At 44.7% G+C, this 21,924-nt stretch overlaps 1 protein-coding gene across 3 annotated transcripts in view; it reads left to right on the forward strand.

The window, feature by feature from the left end:
* Positions 1–21,562, forward strand: part of LOC134910095 (ATPase family AAA domain-containing protein 2-like) — a 611,116-nt gene extending 589,554 nt beyond the window's left edge. For 2 of the 3 annotated variants that reach the window (XM_063917736.1, XM_063917735.1), the window contains exon 16: positions 14,136–15,055. In XM_063917736.1, the coding sequence (XP_063773806.1) occupies positions 14,136–14,171 (36 nt within the window). In that variant the 3' untranslated portion in view covers positions 14,172–15,055. Of the gene's footprint in view, positions 1–14,135; positions 15,056–19,694; positions 20,475–21,449 lie in introns of those variants that run through there. The other variant, XR_010176115.1, reaches the window with a different exon arrangement.
* The last annotated feature ends 362 nt before the right edge of the window (positions 21,563–21,924 follow it).

The raw sequence follows: 21,924 nt of genomic DNA on the forward strand, positions 1-21,924 counted from the left end.
CACCGCCGCTACTGCTGCCCACAGATCCGGCGCAGCAGCCCACCTCCGCCGCTGCCCGCACATCGCCAAGGAAGCCAGCCCCGCGGCCCCAGCGTACCGGTAAGACTCCGGACGCTGACAGTCCGATCTTTATGAATTATATGCGGGAGGATATATTTTACCCTTTCTGCAAAAATTTTAGTAAGCATTTTATAATCGGCATTCAAAACTGATATTGGGTGATAGGAGCCCGGATCTGCCAGATCTCTACCTTGTTTGGGAATGATGTTTATAGTGGCTGAATTAAAATGATCTAGGACCTTTTCTAATGTCAAAAGTGAGTTACAAAATAGCGTTAATTGAGGGACAATTCTTGGTGCTAGTATCTTATAATATTCTGCAGTATACCCGTCAGGACCTGGTGCTTTGCCATTTTTTAAACGTTTAATAGCACAAGATACTTCTTCCTCAGTGATAGGGCCTATAAGAGATTCTACTAATTGTTCCGGGATTCGAGGGATAGGAAAGTCTTCCCAGAACCTTGCAACTTCCGCTGCAGGATAGACGTGCGGTTGTGTGTACAATGAGGCGTAGAATTTAGTCATAATATCAGCTATCTGTGCATTGGTAGTTGAGAAGGTACCATCAGGCTTAGCTAATGGTCTAACCACCATCGGCGGTTTTTGTCCTTTTAAAATGGTAGATAAAAGTTTACCACTTCTGTTGCCATATTTGTAGAATCTATGGTCTTTTTTAAAGGAAAAACATTATTCCATCTTAATAAACATGCCATCATAATGTGATTTAGCTTCAAAATATATTTTCTTAGTAGTTGAATTAGGGTGGGATTTATATGTTTGAAACGCATCTGTCAAAGCTTGTTGGGCCTTGACATGATCATCCCTCAGAGATTTCCTAGCTGATGACACATAAGAAATAATGCTACCTCGGATTACGGCCTTGGACACCTGCCAAAATAATACAGGATTGTCTGATGCAAAGGGAAGGTTGTTTAATCTATACGACTCCCAGGCGTCTTCTAATTTTTCTCTAAATTTTAGTGAATTAGAAAGAGCCGTGGGAAATTTTCACGATCTGAAAGCGCTTTGTTCAATATTTGTATGTACTTCATACCAAATCAATGCGTGGTCTGAGAGGCTGATAGGTTCCATTTGGATATGAGGTATTTTATTGATCACAGTATGAAAACATAAGACATAGTCGATTCGAGACATCAGACCAGTCGCCGCAGATAGGCAGAATTCCTTTTGTGTAGGGTTGTGTAACCTCCAAATATCTAGTAGTTGTAGTCGTTTGGAGAAATAAGGCACCCCTATTTTCGGGGGTTTACGTCTGCCTACTGAAGGCCTTTGTTTATCTAACTGGGTAGACGAGATCAAATTAAAGTCCCCACAAATAATCAGTGGGGTGTCCACTTTCGGTAAAAGTTTGGCTAATAATGTCTGGAAGAAGGACCTAGAATATATATTAGGGGCATATATATTACAAAGAGTCAACTTGAATTTTGCCATTAAAAATTCACATATAAGTATGCGACCATCCGGGTCAGCGTTAAAGGAGATTAACTCTATATCTAAGTGCTGTTTAACTAAAATAACCACCCCTCTTACCTTTGAAGTAAATGGGGCAGATGACAACACCTTCCATCTCAAAGTGTTTAAGTGTTTAGTTTTAATATTTCTGATGGTATCAAATGCGTTTCTTGAAGGAGAAGCATATCTAATTTCATTTTATTAGCATAAATGAGAATTTTCTTGCGTTTCTGGGAGGAGTTAACACCTCCTATATTCCGGGATCCTATCTTCCAACAAGCCATTCTATATCACACGATAAAAATACAAATGTCAAAAACAGGAGCATCAGCATAATATATAGAGTAATGACGTAATGGTGCCCATGTGCAGTTGGGGGGGGAGAGAACATGAGGGGAAAAACATGGAAGATATAACAGGAAAGTAAAAAGAAAGAAACCATAAGAAATAAAGAAAGAAAAAAAAAAAACACAGGGTGGCAGTAGAAATACAATGAACTTCCAGATGGAGCTTCAAGCTCAGAATCAAACACAGGTAAATGTCCAGTATCATAGGAGACTTGCTCCTAGCCACTAACGCCCAAAAATCCAAACATTGTTATTCAGTAATAAAGGTATGTCTAGAATAACTTTAAAGAAGATCCTTGAGCAGCAATAACAGCAAAAATAACTTGTATGAAGAAACCGAATAGAAATATGCATCTAGTGAGCACAAATAAACACATTACTAACTAATCATATTATATAACAGCATATATCTTTGAGGGATAAGTGTAATACCGTTGACAGCGACAGCGAGAGAGCTGTGAACAGTGTAGGAAAGCATAGCTGCAAAAAATATGAAAAAGGGAAAACATATCACTGTATGTGAGCAATCAAAATTCAACTTGGTGAGAAATCTTTGCGTGCTTTAGTCAGTTCAGCAGAGTAATCTTGGAACAGAAATATCTTGTTCCCTTCCCAAACAAGGTCACAACATTTTCTCGATGCTCTCCAGAACGCCTCCTTATGCAGGAAGTTCAGGCATCTAAAAAGAACTACACGTGGTCTTGCTCCAGGGTGGGTGCGTAGCGGTCACACTCTGTGTGCTCGTTCTATTACGAGGTCTGAGCAGGAGTCTGTAATTTGCAATAAGCTGGGAAGTGAATTTTTGAGAAAGTCCAGCAATGCCGGCCCTTTTAGAGTTTCGGGGTGCCCCACCACGGTCAAATTCTGTCTCCGCGATCTGTTCTCAAGGTCATCTAATTTGTTTAATATTTGAGATTGAATGCGGTCCTGTTTATCTCGGATCACCTTGAGTGCTGCCATATCTGAAAATAACTCTCCCACTCTCTCTTCATTTACTTTCACTTTCTGTGTTAGCTGGTTCAACTGCTCTTTAATGCTGGCTGTTTGTTGTTGCAGCAAGGGATCTATAGCCTCTCTGATTTCCACTATCATATCCCCATATGTAACTGGTGTGTCTGGGGAAGGAATAACTCTATTTGGGGAATGACTAGTGTTGTTTCTGCTCACCTGAGGTGTCTGGTGAGGAGAGGAAGTAGCAGATTCAGCCTCATCAGCAGTGCCTGAAATGTTTGGTGCCATCTTGGATTTCTGGCAACCTTGCTGGGACTTCTGTTAGTTTGTTTTTCCGGGCATCAAGGGAGAAAAATATCTCTCCATGCGAGGTAGGATCTCTGGGGGGTGTTCCGGGGGGTCCCAGGGCCGTATTAGAGGCTGTAAAACAGCCTTGAAATGCTATTTAGAGCGGGTGGCAGCAGAGCAGCTCTGGGGTATATCTCAGAGGCGGAGCAGGAAGTGTCATCTGAACCCTTTTATAGCAGAGGAGGCTCTAATATGACAAGCTAGTGATTATTTTAGAGCAAAGGGGACAGTGGGCACCCCTATCAAGTTGCTCTTCCCAGTAGAAAAGAGTCCGTGGTGAAACCGTTAACATTAATCCTAGCAGCTGGACAAGAATACAATAATTTAACCCATGACAAAAAAATTTGAGCCTAGCCCAAATCTCGTGAGGACCTCCCAAAGGTATAGCCACTCCACAGAATCAAATGCACGGGCAGCATCCAAAGGTATAATTATCGCATAGTCCATCTCACCGCCTGCCAACTGCAAATAAGTATACAGTCATCTGAGATTAATAGCAGTAGACCTGCCTGGCATAAAACCAGTCTGATTCAAGTGTAACACTTTAAGCACTACACGGAGAGCCAAAAGTTTAGCCAGCATTTTAAATGTCAGTTGACAGCAAGGAGATAGGATAATACGAGTTTGGGTAAAGTGGGTCCTTACCCGGCTTCGGAATTAGCACCACTGTAGAATTTATAATGCACAAATGTAACGTTGAGAAAGCTGCCTAGTGCAGCGAAACGCATCAGACCTACACACACAGAGTACCGGACCGCTCCATCCAGCACAATCCATCCAATTGGAGGAACATTACTAAGGGCAGCATAATCGCCACCACTATTCACTGTGAACAAGGATCCATCCAACATAGCCTGCCGTTGCTACGCAAGCTAATTACTCTCTTGGATCTTCTAACTTGGGACACAGAACTGGTGAAGTGCCTTAATAGCTGGAAGTTACATTTGTGCATTATAAATTTGAACTGTCAACAACATGGCCATGTATGAATAAGAACTGTAACCCATTGTGACCAACCCTCTTTTGAGGAGTGCATTAATCTGTGGAGCAAACTCAGGAGTTCATGTACTGGTGTGTTACCAATTGACTATATACCATATTTGCATTTTATGCTCATTCACTATGGCCCTCATTCCGAGTTGATCGCTCTGTATTTTTCATTGCATCGCAGTGAAATTCCGCTTAGTACGCATGCGCAATATTCGCACTGCGACTGCGCCAAGTAATTTTACAATGGAGATAGTATTTTTACTCACGGCTTTTTCATCGCTCCGGCGATCGTAATGTGATTGACAGGAAATGGGTGTTACTGGGCGGAAACAGGCCGTTTTATGGGCGTGCGGGAAAAAACGCTACCGTTTCCGGAAAAAACGCAGGAGTGGCCGGGGAAACGGGGGAGTGTCTGGGCGAACGCTGGGTGTGTTTGTGACGTCAAACCAGGAACGACAAGCACTGAACTGATCGCACAGGCAGAGTAAGTCTGAAGCTACTCTGAAACTGCTAAGTAGTTAGTAATCGCAATATTGCGAATACATCGGTCGCAATTTTAAGAAGCTAAGATTCACTCCCAGTAGGCGGCGGCTTAGCGTGTGTAACTCTGCTAAAATCGCCTTGCGAGCGATCAACTCGGAATGAGGGCCAATGTTTTTAAAACTTTTTGCATATTAAAGTGTATTTATTGTGATAATTGAAAATGTGTTAGGCGCTGTTTTTATATTGTTCTTTTCACCTTCTTTGGGGAGATTGACTATCTCCCACCATTACAGCTGCAAGGAAAAGCCACTCTTGGATGCACCTGAATATTATATGCTTGCTACAGATGGGTCCTCCGTTATCTTGGCTGGCTGAGGCGTTAGTCGCAATCGGGCATACGCAACGTGCCTGGGCGCAGGGAGGCACGCCTAGTCGTAGGTAGGCGCGCCTAGTCGTAGGGAGGTGCACAGAGCGTTTGTCGTTACCTTTAAGTGTAATACCTGCGATCATCCACCAGATGTCGCTTTTTACAATCACCACTGCGCATGCGTGTGGTCTCCCATAAAATACAATACTGAAATACATAGTAAGAACTACTTTACTAGTGCATCTCATTACGCTACAGTATTTCATACAGTATATAACAGTATATACAGTACAGACGCAAATAGTACAGCATATACAGATGCAAACAAACATGATAAAGCCACAGTATGGTCCATTTATAGTACTTTAGGAATATGTGGCAAATCAACATAAAACCAGCAGTGTACACAGACGTAAACGGACGTGTTACAAGTACATTGTTGCCTATTGATGTTAGGGATATTGTACTGTATGTTAGCATCCTAATCCCGTAGCCATTACGGCATAATCAAAACTAATGGGCTTATTCTTCTGTCGGTGGGGAAGTGTTCCACTTCCCATGCTTAGAGTCCCGGGTTCAATTCTTAAAGTACAAATGCATGTTAGTTTCTTCCATGCACTTTATTATTATTTCTTATATGTCCTAGAGGATGCTGGGGACTCCGTAAGGACCATGGAGTATAGACGGGATCCGCAGGAGACATGGGCACACTATAAGACTTTGAATGGGTGTGAACTGGCTCCTCCCTCTATGCCCCTCCTCCAGACCTCAGTTAGATTCTGTGCCCAGAGAGACTGGTCACACACTAGGGGAGCTCTACAGAGTTTCTCTAAAGACTTTATTGTTAGGTTTTTTATTTTCAGAGAGACCTGCTGGCTACAGGCTCTCTTCTTCGTGGGACTGAGGGGAAAGAAGTCAGACCTTCTTCTTCTGAGTTAAGGGCTCTGCTTCTTAGGCTCCTGGACACCATTAGCTCCAGAGAGTTCGATCACTTGGTGCGCCTAGCTGCTTGTTCCCGGAGCCGCGTCGTCAACCCCCTCACAGAAGACAGAAGCCGGGTGAGTATTGGAAGAAAAAGAAGACTTCAGTGACGGCAGAAGACTTCAGGTCGGAGGTACAGCGCAGCGGTCGCGCTGCGCGCCATTGCCCCCACACACCAACGCTTCTACAAGGGTGCAGGGCGCAGGGAGGGGGGGGCGCTCTGGGCAGCAATATACCTCTTTCCTGCAACTGGCAAAAGATGTGTACAGTGCATAGGCACTGTATAGGGACCCCCGCCAGTATAAATATGAATATTTTTAGAGGGGCTGAAGCGCGCCGAGAGGGGGCGGGGCTTAGCCCTCACAACTTGTTACAGCACCATTTTCTCCTCATGTCCCCACCAAAAAGCACTGTTAGGCAGCTAACAGTGGAAAACGAGGGGGGGGGGGGGCAAGGTGGTTTTAGTGCAAAAGAGAAAATATAGCACTATACACTATAATGGACGTGTTAGTTAATGAATTGTACTGGTATTCTGTGTTTTCCCTGTCACATATACCCATGATAGCTTATAGTACTCGTGTCGACATGTGTGTGTGCTCTGACACGAGCTGGCTATGGGAATCCCTCTGTCGGCATTGCCGACTCCTGGTGGTACTTGGGTCTGTACATCAAGTGTCAGCAGGTCGGTAGTTGCATGCTTTTTCGAAAGTAAACACTGTATGGGTGACACAGTAGTATGTGGGTGGCCTGTCGGCACCATCTGTTATTACTGGGGGTAAAGTAACATGAAGTCAATAACCTATACCTGTACAGGGTACGGTTCCATGGGCCTGTAGCTCTGGCACAGTTGTGCTTTCATTTGTGGGGGAATGATATTAAATTTATGTGTTTATACTTCCATCGGACCCCTCGGGGTCGTAAGAATGTTATTTTACCTAATTACCACTCCCTGTTGTCAGAAAAAATTCTATATTTTATGTCGACCATAAGGTTTCCTGGTCAGATCCACAACTTGGGGTTTCAGTACGTGGTCGTACACATTCTGCACACATTAATGTCACTAGGGACTCTGGGGTTCTGGACAATATACTTATATGTATGATATAGATATATAGATATATTTATATAGAGGATATGTGTGTATATGTGTATTTAAATATGTATATTCATATTGCAAGTTCTAATGAATGCTGAAGTAAAAGTATTCCTTCTCATGTGCTGGTCGCTCTGTTGATAAAGCTCTAGGTCAGCCGTGACGAGTTGGTCTCAGATCCTCACGAGGAGTCCGAGTGTTTATTCTTTTCCCGCCGCGGATAGAATACTGTGAAAGTCAACTCCTGGTTGGCACAGGGCCCTGTCACAAAGGATCGTATACAGGAAGCTAAGTGATATTTTATTTCTATGCTTTGAACAAGGAGAAAAGCGGCAATGGCAGAAGCCGCAAAAGTTTTCCGCTGGGCGGAAAGACACGTAAACGATATATATTAGCAGTCTTCGTTCCGGATGTAGACGACGGAGAAATAGATTTCCTCTGCAGATGCGATCTCCATCCGGGAGAAATACAGTCGTCATCGAGAAGTTTTCACAGAAGTGACAAGTCTTTGAGGAGTGCCTCAATTGAACATGTTGGCGTCTCGCCTCAACGAGAGACCTCATGGATATTGTTCCATGTCACGGGACACTCAAGCTATAGCAGTGGACGCCCTCGTGACACCTTGGGTGTTTTCAGTTGGTCTATGTGTCCCCTCCGCTTTCCCTCTTTCTGAAGGTGATAAACGTAAGAAGAACAAAGGTTCAGGCGATCCTCATTGTTCCGGTCTAGCCAAGGAAGGCTTGGTATCCAGTTCTTTGAGATTTACTCATAGAGGATCCCTGGCCTCTTCCTTTACGTGAGGAACTGTTACGGCAAGATCCGGGCGTGTATCAAGATTTACCGCAGCTGCGTTGACGGCGTGGCGGTTGAACGCCATATCCTAAACCGAAAGGGTATTCCCAGTGAAGTCATTTCCACACTTCTTCAGGCTATTAAAGAAGTAACGGCAAAGCCTTACCACCGTATTTGGTGTAAATATGTGTCTTGGTGTGAATCCAAGAGGGCTACTACTGAAGACTTTTAGCTGGGTCGTTCTTCTCCATTCTTTGCAAGCAGGTGTGGTTGCAGGCCTAAAGTTAGGCTCCATTTCAGTGCGGTTTTTGGCCTTATAAATTTTCTTTCAAGAAAAGAATTGCCCACCTTTCCGGAAGTTCAGATTTTCGTGAAAGGAGTTCTGCACATCCAAGCTCCTTTTGTGCCCTCATTGGCACCGTGGGACCTTGACGTGGTGTTGCGTTTTCTTGTGTCACACTGATTGGACCCTTTATGAAAGGTTGTGTTAAAATTTCTCTCTTGGAGAGTGGTCATGCTTTTAGCTTTGGCGTTCACAAGGCGGGTGCCGGAAGTAACGGCTTTGTCTCACAAGAGCCCCTGTTTGATCTTCCATGTGGATAGAGCGGAATTGAGAACTTGGATAATAGTTTGGCCAAAAGGGGGTTTCTGTGTTTCGCAGAAATCTGCCTATTTTGATGCCTGTGGTAACTTCAGCATTGGCTGCTTCAAAGTCTCTCGATGTAGTCAGGGCTTTGAATATTTATGTCACCAATTGGGCTCAGATTGGGGAAACAGAGGCTCTGTTTGTCCGGTATGCTCCCAGCGTGATTAGGGCTCCTGCGTCTGTGCAGTCTGTTACACGCTGGATCTGTGATACGATTTGGCGTCCTGGTTTTACGGCTGGATTGCCGTTACCGAAGTCGGGGGAGACCCATTATACTAGGAAGATGGGCTCTTCTTGGGTGGATGCCCGAGGTGTCTCGGCGGTTTAACTTTGCCGAGTGGCTACTTGGTTGGGTTCAAACACCTTTGCTAAGCTCTACAAGTTTGATACCCTGGCTGATGAGGACCTCATGTTTGCTCAATCGGTGCTGCAGAGTCGTCCGCACTCTCCCGCCCAGTCTGGAGCTTTGGTATAAATCCCATGGTCCCTACGGAGTCCCCAGCATCCTCTAGGACGTATGAGAAAATAGGATTTTAATACCTACCGGTAAATCCTTTTCTCTTAGTCCGTAGAGGATGCTGGGCGCCCGTCCCAGTGCGTACTGTGTCTGCAGTTACTGGTTATGGTTACACTTTTGTGGTGTTTCTTTTCTGTCAGGCTGTTGCTGACTTTGTTCATGCCATGGCATGCAGTATCTTCTTATTGGTTGGGTTGACACACAGGTCGTGTTACATATTCTCTCAGCATGTGGCTGTGTAATTTTTCATGCCCTTGGCTGTTGTTCTATTGAAAACCACGTTCTGCGGTATGTTCGAGGTGTGAGCTGATATGGCACTCACTGTGCCTAAACAATAAATTCTTTCCTCGAAATGTCCATCTCCCTGGGCACAGTTTTCTAACTGAGGTCTGGAGGAGGGGCATAGAGGGAGGAGCCAGTTCACACCCATTCAAAGTCTTATAGTGTGCCCATGTCTCCTGCGGATCCCGTCTATACCCCATGGTCCTTACGGAGTCCCCAGCATCCTCTACGGACTAAGAGAAAAGGATTTACCGATAGGTATTAAAATCCTATTTTTTATTTTTGTATCTATCGTACTGTAGTATACTTTCACATTCAATAGAAGTGTGCACACAAGTTTTACATAAAGCAGGGCAAAGCTGCAGGAGTGTTTCTACTGTTAAGGTTCTATGCACCGTATGGTACAGGTTTTGCAGGCTATGGGCCAATGCTGAAGGAACCTCATAATCTCCTAGCTAAAATACACAGGGGCGATAGGGATAAGCGAGCTCTATGCACATAGCGATACACCGGACTTGATCGCATAGCAAACTGACAAAAAGGACGCCGCCCGAACCCCCCCACCCCTGCCGCGTGGGAGCGCTCTGGTATGGAGCGAGCGACGGCATAGGTTGCAGGCTATGGGCCAATGCTGAAGAAGCGTCACAGTCCCCTAGCTAAAATACACAGGGGCGATAGGGATAAGTGAGCTCTATGCACATATCGATACACCGGACTCGATCACATAGCAAATTGACAAATGGACGCCTCCCGACTCCCCCCCCCCCTCGGCAGCGCTCAGGTATGGAGCAAATGACGGCATAGGTTTTGCAGGCTATGGGCTAATGCTGAAGGAGCGTCACAATCCCCTAGCTAAAATACACAGGGGCGATAGGCATGAGCGAGCTCTATGTACATAGTGATACACCGAACTCGATCGCATAGCAAACTGACAAAATGGCCTCCGTCTGTGAACTCCCGCCTTGTGGCAGCGCTCGGGTATGGAGTGAGCAACGGCATAGGTTTTGAAGGCTATGGGCCAATGCTGAAGGAGCGTCACAATCCCCTAGCTAAAATACACAGGGGCGATAGGGATAAGTGAGCTCCATGCACATAGCGATACACCGGACTCAATTGCATAGCAAATTGACAAAATGGACACCGCCCGACTCCCCCCCGCGGCAGCGCTTTAGGTATGGAGCAAGCGACGGCATAGGTTTTGCAGGCTATGGGCCAATGCTAAAGGAGCGTCACAATCTCCTAGCTAAAATACACAGGGGCGATAAGGATGAGCGAGCTCTATGCACATAGCGATACACCGGACTCAATTGCATAGCAAACTGACAAAATGTCCGCCGCCTGTGAACCCCCGCCTCGTGGCAGCGCTCGGGTATGGAGCGAGCGACGGCATAGGTTTTGCAGGCTATGGGCTAATGCTGAAGGAGTGTCACAATCCCCTAGCTAAAATACACAAGGGCAATGAGGTCCTGTAGAATGATCAATTTATAAATACTATTTGATTATGTCTTTTCTTTGAACACAGTATTTTCCACTGCCTCGCCCTACCCCTATCCCACTTCCCCCTTCCCCCCTGGGAGCATGCACAGTTCATGCAGTAGACAGGGAGGGAGTTCAGGTCAGGTTACAATACATGTGCAACAGTATACTGTGTATGAAAATCACATAGAGAACTGCAGTCACGTTGATACTGTAAATGTGTAAATGGTACAGTAGCAGTGATCCCTTCTCATTAAGTACAACACAGATTCTCACAACACAGATTCTCTAATGCTGATGATCTACAGTACTGTGTTGCTCGAACAGTTAGTTGCGTCAGAATACACTAATTTATATTTACTGGTACTGTATGTCTACGTGTGCTCATTACCACTGTGTATTTTATATAGCGGAATAAGTCGCTCCTGCAGATTTACTCTGATTTCTGTGAAACCGGTGTGCACCCTTCCATTGAATGTATTACAAAGAAGAAGAAAAAATAATAAAGTGAATGTCAGGAAAAAAAAAAAAAGATTGGCACTTTGGGAATCGAACCCGGGACTCTCAGCGTGGGAGGCGGGAACCTTCATCGCTTGCCCTCGAAGATTCACAAGTTCATGTGTAAAAGTACTGCAAACAGCGATTCCTTCCCATTGGTGTGCGTTTATGCCGTTAGGGGACTCGGACGCTCATATGACAAAAGCACGATATTTAGTGAACTGTACATACTTTCAAGTCAATGAGCTACATTATTCCTTTCACACATTAGTTGCGTCTGCATACACAATCTTTCACACATTAGCTGCGTCTGCATACACAAGTGTTTTAACATGTTCGTTTGTGTCTGTATAAACTATTTTTTTTAACTCTCTCCATCTGACCATTGGTCACCATCTGTGTGTACACTATGCAGTACAGGACTGTATACTAACATTACAGTCATCACTGACCATTTGACAGAGCTTGTAGATCAATCCGCCGCTATTCGATCTAAAGTACTGGATTAGTGGAGCATTAGCCACCCAGTGGTGGAGATGTGTATTGCATGCTGAGTATCTAGTTGCGCCTGTCCGTGATTAAACTCAGCAACCTAAGCTATCGCCTAGGCGTGACTAAACCTCCATCTAGGCGCAGAAAGAGCCAAGATAACGGAGGACCCATCTATATAAACCTTTCTCCAATATCACCAGCAGGCCTGGTTGCCTCCAGGGACCAATGACCATTAGCCAGGCAGACCAGCCCTCTTAATGACAGAATACATTGCATCTGTAAGGCTGCACATATACACAGAGGCGTCCTGGATGCTAGTAACAGCCAGGAACAGAGCGGCCAATGGAGTTCCCGTTGCCTGGCAACTGCTGGGACCAGCAACCCCCTGCAGCTGGTGTGACACAGTGTCCCAGGCGCCTAGCAACGGCTGGAACCCGCTATCACAATGAGCTGCGGCTCATAACAAGAATAAGATCACTATTTTTTATTGTTTTGTCTGGTAACAAAAGCATGACAGCAAGAAAAAGATTTATTAAGGCCTAGAGAGAGATAAAGTACCAACCAATCAAATCCTAACTAATTTTTCAGTCACAGCCTGCAAAATGACAGAAGCTAACTGGTTGATACTTTTATCTATCTCCAAAGTTTGAAACAATCTTTCCCATAGTCACTGGCCATATAGGCATTCTGAGAACTGACTGCAGATTTTCTAGGCCTAAGAAGATGACCAATCAGAGCTAGGATTTAAAATTCTGTTAGGGTGACCATTCATTTTGACAGTACGTGCTCATTGACTGTACTATTTTTGCCCTGTAAGAACCGGCCAGTTGTTTCTACTTTAACCATATGTACAGTATGTGTCCTTTTTTTTTTACTGGTCTGCTCACTCTTGGTTATTGTTAGTTGGGCTGTGTCTAGAGAACATCACCCCATTTTACACACAAACCCCATGTGATGGCTAGACATAAAAATTAAACAGAGCTGCAAGAGACCAAAGTATGCATGTAATGGGGGTCATTTAAGATTTGGGTGGGCGTATAAGGGTCTCAGTTATTCTTGATGTAATTTATATGAAATTTAAGTGGAATGTGGAATAAAAAGCAGATTGCCAGCAAGTACAAATTGGTATGGTCATGAAAGGATGAAAACACTGAATAATAGAAGGTTCCGTACACTTAAAATACAGATTTATCAACCATTTTCTTCTACTTTTTGTTCAACGTACAGGGGTTAGATTTACTAAACATTTGTTTTCAAGTGGAAATTGTGAAATTTGCCCTCAATGCTGACAGTCATTGGCGGCTTTGCAAACTGGACATATAGTAAATCTGCCCCTTGGTTTCAGAGCTGGCTGCTATTTCCCTCCATCTAATTGTGTTTGGGGAATTGGATAAAGCTGCAGATGGTCTAGCAGTTACTTCCCCTCTACCACACACTCACTTTATTCTGCCGCTATTGCATATGTGGGTGCTATCTACAGTTCTACTCTGGCATCCAAGCCAATCTAGTAAATTCTTGTGAGCTTTCAGATAAAAGTGACAAGGGGCGAGGGGCCTAATTCAGACCTGATCGTAGCAGCAAATTTGTTAGCAGATGGGCAAAACCATGTGCACTGCAGGAGGGGGGGGGGGGCAGATATAATATGTGCAGAGAGAGTAAGATTTGGGTGGGGTGTGTTAAAACTGTAATCTAAATTGCAATTTAAAAATAAAGCAGCCAGTACTTAACCTGCACAGAAACAATATAACCCACCCAAATCTAACTCTCTCTGCATATGTTATAACTGCCCCCCCGCAGTGCACATGGTTTTGCCCATCTGCTAACAAATTTGCTGCTACGATCAACTCTGAATTGTCCCCAAGGTCTTACCGTCACCAATCTTTGTAGGGCAAAGTCCTCTTGTCCTTCTCAAAGCCATCCTCTGTATTCCCTAGAGGGCATGCTGACCCTCACACATTCTACATTTGTCTCTATCCATTATCGGCTTCTCCTTGTTTTTTATTGGTTTCATTACTACAGTAGGATTAAAACTATGAACTCCTGTTACAAGTCACACTACAGAAGATCTAAAGGAATCATCTATACAGTGTGTTTTAGACAGACACCTTCTCAGAGAGCGCCTTGAACTGCCCCTGAGTAAACAGTGATAGTAGTAAATTAGCTGTGCTGGTGGCTCTTCTACATCAGTGCTAGGCTTTAGAAATTATAAAAGCCATATCTTGAGGTTTCAATGATACCAGTGAACAGGCCTATCATAACTTTTATATAGCAAAGAAAATAAATGGATATGGTTTCCTTTCTATCAAAATTTTTTAACTATGTTTTATTTTTTTATTTCAGCAAATGGATCAAGAAATTACATCTTTCAGAAACTGAGACATCACATTTCATATTGCCTTAAGGTTTCATTTCTGTAGTAAATATATATACTGTGTTTTAGAATGCCAAGAGTTGGAATTGGTGAATTGCTATACAGAAGTCTTGACTCTGTCGTTAAATAAGTTTCAAATGTTTTCTATTAAAGCTATATAACACATTTTTTGGAGGGGGGGGGACTGCATTATAAATTTACTGAGTGGATGTTTAGCAATTTAAAATTCAGCATTGGCAGTGTTCCATATATGTATGTTATCGCCACTTGTCCTTCTGTCTCCCGCTATTCCTGCCCTACTTCCACCTGTCTCGACGTAGTCTTCCCCCTATTCTTCTCATCTCCCCCTAATTTTGCCCCTATTCCTCCCATGCACCCCTATTCATCCCCCTGTTGCTCCCGTCTCTGTCAATTCCTCCCTTCTCCCCCCTATTCCTTTTTTAGTACTGTTTATTTTTTAGTACTGTTTCTGCGCTTATCCTCTGTTCCCTCCGTCTTTTCTGTCCCATTCCTCCTGTCTCACACGTGTCTCCTTTTCTCGCACTAGCTGCTGGCTTTTATCTATACCCTACCCACTTTTCTATGCCTGCATCCCCCCACCTAACCCCTCTTATTTCTGTACCGCTCTCTTCCTGCCCTATCCTTTATTTGGCTCTTCCCAATGAGAGAGGGACTTAGGATGGCATAGACTGTCTTGTGGCTAGGTTGTGAGTGGGGAGACGTAGGAAAGAGGCAGATGAAGCAGGAACTTTTTTGCCTAGTAGCACAAAGCACTCTCACAGAGGGAGGCAAGCCCTTCCCTCACCTCTAATGCCCTATTGCTTGATAAAAAAAATGTAATGCTCTTATATAATAGATTCTCAAACAACAAATAAACCTTTGTACTGTATGTGTCTGTTTGATACAAAGAGTCTTCACTCAATACTGATCAAAATGATTGTTCTTTCCCAAAATGATCAAACTTTACAATGTGGTGCAGAAGTGAGTTTGCTCCATGTTTCGCTGATGTGAATGTGCATTTCCTTTCAAATTATGTTAGATCACAAAGCTTAGTGACTTCATTACATACCTTAACCCATTTCGGCCCAGGTGGGTAGTTTTCTACCCAGCACTTCAATATTTTATCATTATATCGTAAAAAAAAATCCACCAGATTTTTCTTAAGTGGGTGAATATTAGCCATTCCGCAAAAAATCTCAAAAAATGGGTAGAAAACTACCCACCTGGGACAAAATGGGTTAACTTGAAAATATTAGAAACAGTGATTTTAAGATCCCATATTTCTCCCACAGCTCAGTAACCAAATTTGTACAAATTCTCCCAATATACTGTACGTGTGGATCTTTCAATTTGTACTTATTGATGTCTTCTAATGGATAGAGTGGTTGTCTCGAAATTGGGGTGAGAGGAGAAGGAATATTCAGTAACGTCATATTGTTTATTTACAATCATTTGTCCCATATCCCTAGAGTAGGGATGGGCATCTGTGGTTTATCCATCGATGGTACCTTTGATGGGTAACCTCGTGATGTGAAACCATCTGAAAGGGAACCATCGATGATTTCACCCACTGATGGTCATCCCTGCTTTACAATTCAGTAGGCTGTGGGCCAATGAGAGCCCAGGGGCGAATATTTGCGGGAGTGTTGGGGGCAGAGCTAAGCTCCGTGTCCCAACACTTTGTTAAAAAATAAATACATATTCATTGCTTGTGCATCATCGATGGTGGGAAACCATCTGGTTCTTCCCCATCGATGGCAAAAGTATTTAACGTTGGTCACAAACCATCAATGATTTTGAATTATCGAAGGTCGATGGCCATCCCTACCGTAGAGTAAGTATCATTGTCAGGAAGGAGTATACTGAGGCTAGATTGGGTTTAATCCACAGGCAGATACTTAATAGTAAGAACTGTCCAAGAAAAAAACAATAACAGGGAAGCATTTATTTCAAATACAGGTTAACGTACCAGATAGGCACCACTATAACAAGAGAAATTAGTAATGGTTAGCTCTTGAAAACAAATTTTCCAGAGAAAATGCAGTTATTGAATTGTCTTATATCACAGAGTCTGAGTATACAGTATATAAGCATTTCAGTCGTCAGTACTGCCACTTGCATGAGAGTGCTGACCTAAGTTATCTTGGCATAGGACAATCATTGTTGTCCCAATGTGGTGCCATTCTTCCTTCTGAGTCCCTCATTTCCCCTCCTCAGAACAGGTGGCATAGAAACAAGCACTGAGATATGGAGGATGGCACATGTGCACTTTTCAGTTATTGAACAGTGAAGTTTAACAGTGTATTTTGTGGGCCCTGGCATCTATTGGTTATGGGGGTCATTCCGAGTTGATCGCTCGCAAGCAGTTTTTAGCAGCCGTGCAAAGGCTATGCCGCCGCCCACTGGGGAGCTCTGCAAAAAAAGTTTGTGCAGTTTCAGAGTAGCTCTGAACCTACTCAGCGCTTGTGATCACTTCAGCCTATTCGTGTCCGGATTTGACATCATACACCCGCCCAGCCACGGCTGCGTTTTTGCAAACACGCCTGCGTTTTTGCAAACACTCCCTGAAACGGTCAGTTGACACACAGTAACGCCCCCTTCCTGTCAATCTTCTTGCGGCCGTCAGTGTGAAGGAAAACTTTGCTAGAACCTGAGAACAACCACAAAGAGCTTTGTACCTGTACGTCGCACATGCGCATTGCGGGCCATATACATGCGCATAAATGCCGTTTTTTCACCTGATCGCTGCGCTGCGAAATTCGGCAGCGAGCGATCTACTCGGAATGACCCCCTATGTACTTTATAACAGTCCCACTGTCCATGACTGATCTGAGAAGAGACGCACCTCCTTCATGATATGCTGCACTGGGGTACAACAAAGAGTGATGGATAAGGAGTTAAGTATCAAAACATTGAGTTATTTCAAGTATATTTCTCTTACGTCCTAGAGGATGCGGAGGTCCACATTAGTACCATGGGGTATAGACGGTCCCCTAGGAACCACTGGCACTTTAAGAGTTTGAAAGTGTGGGCTGGCTTTTCCCTCTATGCCCCTCCTACCAGACTCAGTTTAGAAAATGTGCCCGGAGGAGCCGGTCACAGCTAGGGGAGCTCTCCAGAGTTTCTCTAGTAAAAGTTTTTTTCAGAGTTTATTATTTTACAGGGAGGCTGCTTGCAACAGCCTCCCTGCTTTGAGGGACTACGGGGGAGAGTAGTGTCCGCCCTGCGGGGTCTGAGCCACTATCTCCGCTGACAGGACACTGAGCTCCTGAGGGGATCGAACGTTTGCCGCCACAGGGGATCGCTCACCCCAGCAGCATGCCTCCACCCCCTTACAGAGTCGGAAAATCAGTGGCGAGTTAGTCACCGGCCCCCCCTGGCAAGCTGGGAGCCGGTGTGAAGATGGCGGCAACAGGGTAGGGAGCGCAGTATTAACTGCGCTCCGGGCCTCAGCGGTACATGGTGCGGCGCTGTGAGGGGCGCCCTGAGCCAGCGCCTACACTGTCCAGCAAGCCTGTCAGGGTCCCAAGATCGCTGCCAGCACAATTCCTCAGGCCAATATAATCTTCAGAAGAGCGGGAAGACAGCGCCATGAAAGGGGACGGAGCTTCTCCTCAGAGCGGGCCCAGCAGCGTTCAGCGCCATTTTCCTGCCTGCAGAAGCCCTGACAGGGAGAGCTGTCCCTCCAGATCAACTCCAGCTACCTTGCACGGTACCAGGGGGTTGTAGAAGGGGGTGGGGGGAGGAGGCTGTGTAAAGTCTGTGTAGCCTATTAAGGTACACAGACAGCGCTGGTGGTGTTATTAGTTCTACCTTAAAAAGCGCTGTGTGTGGGTTGGCTCCAATCTCTGTGTCTCTCTGTGGCATGCTTGGGGGGGAACTGTGTCTGAAATTTCCGTATGTGTGTGTAGGTGTTTAATATCTCACATAGCCATGTCTAGGGACTCTGTGTCATATGCTGCAGAAGATGTTTCCTTTCAGAAGGGATCCATTCCATGTACACAGGATTGTAATGCTTTCTCTCAGATTCCCATTGTTGAAGCTAATACTGAGACTGAAACTCAGGTGTTGAAGAAGTCTATGGCAGTTTGGTCAGGCTCTGTCCCTATTCCTGCAAAATCTCCTAGCATGTTCCCAAAGAAACGTTCACTTGTCCAAATCATGCAAGATGACACGGATACCGATTCTGATACTGCAGACGGTGATGGGGAGGTGCTGAGGGGGGCGGCATCCCTTGCTAAGGGGGTGCAGCTCATGATTGAGGCCATTAGAAATGTGTTAAATATTAATGACACCACACCTGAGCAGGTTGAGGAGGCTTACTTCACTGACAATAAGAAAGCCTCGCTAATCTTTCCTGCGTCTAAAGAATGAAACGCTATATTTGAAAAATCCTGGGAAACCCGGAGAAAAAATTCCAGATCCCAAAGAGGGTTCCGGTTGCTTTTCCCTTCCATGAAGAAGATGGAAAAAAATGGCTTAACCCACCTATTGTGGACGCATCTGCTCCAGACTGTCTAAAAAGGTGGTTTTACCTGTCCCTGGATCTACCGCATTAAAAGAACCGGCTGATCGTAAAATTTACACTACGCTCAAATCAGAGACTTGCAGTCAGGGGAGGCAGTGTCATTAATGATTAAAATAATATAAAGAAGATACTTATGACATATTCTGTGTTTATTACAGATGACACCATACAATTACAACCAATCACATGCCACCACACACTATAAATATAAGCCCATATATGGAAAACGCCATTACCATGCGCGCAGCAGCATTTACACACCGCGAGCTGCGCGTGTTGGTAGCAGTAATGGACCGCCGCGCAGGGCCCTTTATCCCAAATAGGGTAAAGCGCCAGGCCTACGCGGAGGTCCGCCGCTTATTGCGAACCCGGAGCAGGAGGACCATCATCCAGCTGGAGAGGCGCTGGAGCGACCTCCGCAGGCGCACGCCGGACCTGTTGGCGGAACTCCGCCAACAAATCCGTGATATACGTAAGGCGCAGTAAGTTTCATATTACATTAAATAACACTACATTACATTAAATAACACTGAGATTATTAGCATAAACTTTGCCTATTTTCACTAAGTGATAGTGTGAAAATTTGCACACTGACAATGAACTATTGTAGAATAAACATGACACAGTGTGTGTGGTTAGGGCAAGCAGTACTGACTGTGTAGCAAGGTGCTTCTGTAAAAGTGCATGTTGTACAGAGTTGCTACACAGGCTGTCAACTGAACCCAATAACTTGCTCAGTGGGGTAAATTTAATAAGGTGGGAGGTTTTTAGAACTGGTGATGTTGCCTATAGCAACCAATCAGATTCAATCTATTAGCAGCTTAATAAATGTTACGTATAATCTGATTGGTTGCTATGGGCAACATCACCAGTTTTAAAATTAGAAAAACCTATTAATGTTACCCCTGTGTCTTTAACATGGGACAGAACAGTGTAATAGAAAAATGCTGTTGTTATAATTTTTCATGCTACAACCTAAATATTACATATGTCATTCTAGGGCGAGCACAACGGCAAGCTGCTGCTGCTGGGAGCCCCGACCAATCCCCTTCTCAGCCCCCCTCCCCTTCTGTCGCGCAATCCCCCTCTCCTTCCCAGTCCCCTTCTCAGCCCCCCTCCCCTTCTGTCGCCCAATCCCCCTCTCCTTCCCAGTCCCCTTCTCAGGCCCCCTCCCCTTCTGTCGCCCAATCCCCCTCTCCTTCCCAGTCCCCTTCTCAGGCCCCCTCCCCTTCTGTCGCCCAATCCCCCTCTTCTTCCCAGTCCCCTTCTCAGGCCCCCTCCCCTTCTGTCGCCCAATCCCCCTCTCCTTCCCAGTCCCCTTCTCAGGCCCCCTCCCCTTCTGTCGCCCAATCCCCCTCTCCTTCCCAGTCCCCTTCTCAGGCCCCCTCCCCTTCTGTCGCCCAATCCCCCTCTCCTTCCTAGTCCCCTTCTCAGGCCCCCTCCCCCTCTCTTTACCAATACCCATCTCTGTCCCCCTCCCCCTCTGAAGGCCAAACAACCACTCCGGCCACCTCCCCCTCTCTGGCCCCCTCCCCCTCTGTTGCCCAAACACCCTCTCCGCCCCCCTCCCCCTCTCAATCAGACCCACCCTCTGAAAACAGCTCCCCGGTCCCTCCTCCTTCCCCAATCCCTCCTCCTTCCCCAATCCAGCCTCCTTCCCCAATCCAGCCTCCTACCCCCATCCAGCCTCCTTCCCCCATCCAGCCGCCTTCCCCACCCAGTGAATGGGCAGCAGAAGCCCCAGCGGATATTCCGGGGAGTCCGCATGTGGCAGATGAGAGTAAGTTTTTCAACATTTAAAATGTATTGGTTACCTACTTACACTTACAATTACAATACATGCAGTGTTGTACTGTGGCCAATCTTGGCCCGAGGAAAAATGTTTGTGTTCTTCTTCATGGTATAGATGTTGCTTGTACATTCATGTGAGTATCATTAGATGTACAGTGTCTATGTGTGCAATGTTTAGGCTGTCCACTCTAGGTCGACACTCATTAGGTCGACAGGGTTGCCAGGACAACAGGGTTTATATGTGCTAGGTTGTCAGTGAAACAGTTAGACCTGAGTGGAGTTTAGTATGTTGTTGGTCTTTTACACTTGTGCCTGGGTATTCCTAATATTTGCACATTCAACTCGCATGCTTCACTTTGTTAGCCAGGCTAACGACACAATGATTTGTGTTGTGAAAGTTACACTCACAAAATGATTATTTGATTTTTAAAAATCTGTTTGACCTTATGTAGTAAGGCAGGCTTTCAGGGAGTGTGGGCATGCTAGGATATGTTGGCCTTCTGAAGATGTTGATATGCAGTGTGATGATGCAGGGCAAACACCACAAAAGACAAGTCTGCTTCACTCCAGATGTGAATGAAGGCCAGCATGGGGTTACATGTACTAAGATGGGAGTTTTATTCAAGATGGGATGTTGCCCATAGCAACCAATCAGATTCAACTTCTCAGTTATTTAGCACCTTCTAGAAGAGATGTGGAATCTGATTGGTTGCTATGGGCAACGTCCCATCTTAAATAGAACTCCCATCTTAGTAAATGTACATCATGGTGTGGTACACTTTTACACATTTTAATTTAACAATCACAAACATTGCTGAGCATGCTTGTGTGTTGGTATGCTACTGTTTTTACATTCAAACATCCATGATGTATTCCCTTTGCCATGAAAGTGTGCTTTATGGCTTGCTGGTGTAATAGGTAATGTGAGTTATTTTGTAATTTTTATTTTTACTCTGCATTTCAGATGGTGCAGTTGGAGAACCCACAAGCCTGGCAGGCATCGTGGGCAGCCTAAAGGCCCATTTGCAGGCCATGCTGGCCGACGTAGAAAGGCTACATAACTTTTGTTAATTTTTTTTGGTTTATTTTTGAAATATAAAAAATATAAAAAACACATTTATGTTAAATAATAAAAAATACAATTTTACAGTTAAGCGCTTGTTGTGTTTTTTAATGCAATAAAATAACAGCATATTGCCAAGTAGAAATTGGTTAACTTACAAAAAACACACAACAAACTTACGATTATTAAGCTTATTATTTACATACAAATTATGTCAGTTAGTAGCTTATTGTTTTCAAAAACATGTAAACACATACATTCACACACTACACCTCCACTCAAAATTATGCTATTTAACATTATGCTAGGCACAGTTTTCACATCTATTTCACAAATTTATAAACAAACATGGTAATGGCCAATTATGCCTACAAAG

The sequence above is a fragment of the Pseudophryne corroboree genome, chromosome 4 (genome assembly GCF_028390025.1).
Source record: "Pseudophryne corroboree isolate aPseCor3 chromosome 4, aPseCor3.hap2, whole genome shotgun sequence".
NCBI classification, from domain to species: Eukaryota; Metazoa; Chordata; class Amphibia; order Anura; family Myobatrachidae; genus Pseudophryne; species Pseudophryne corroboree.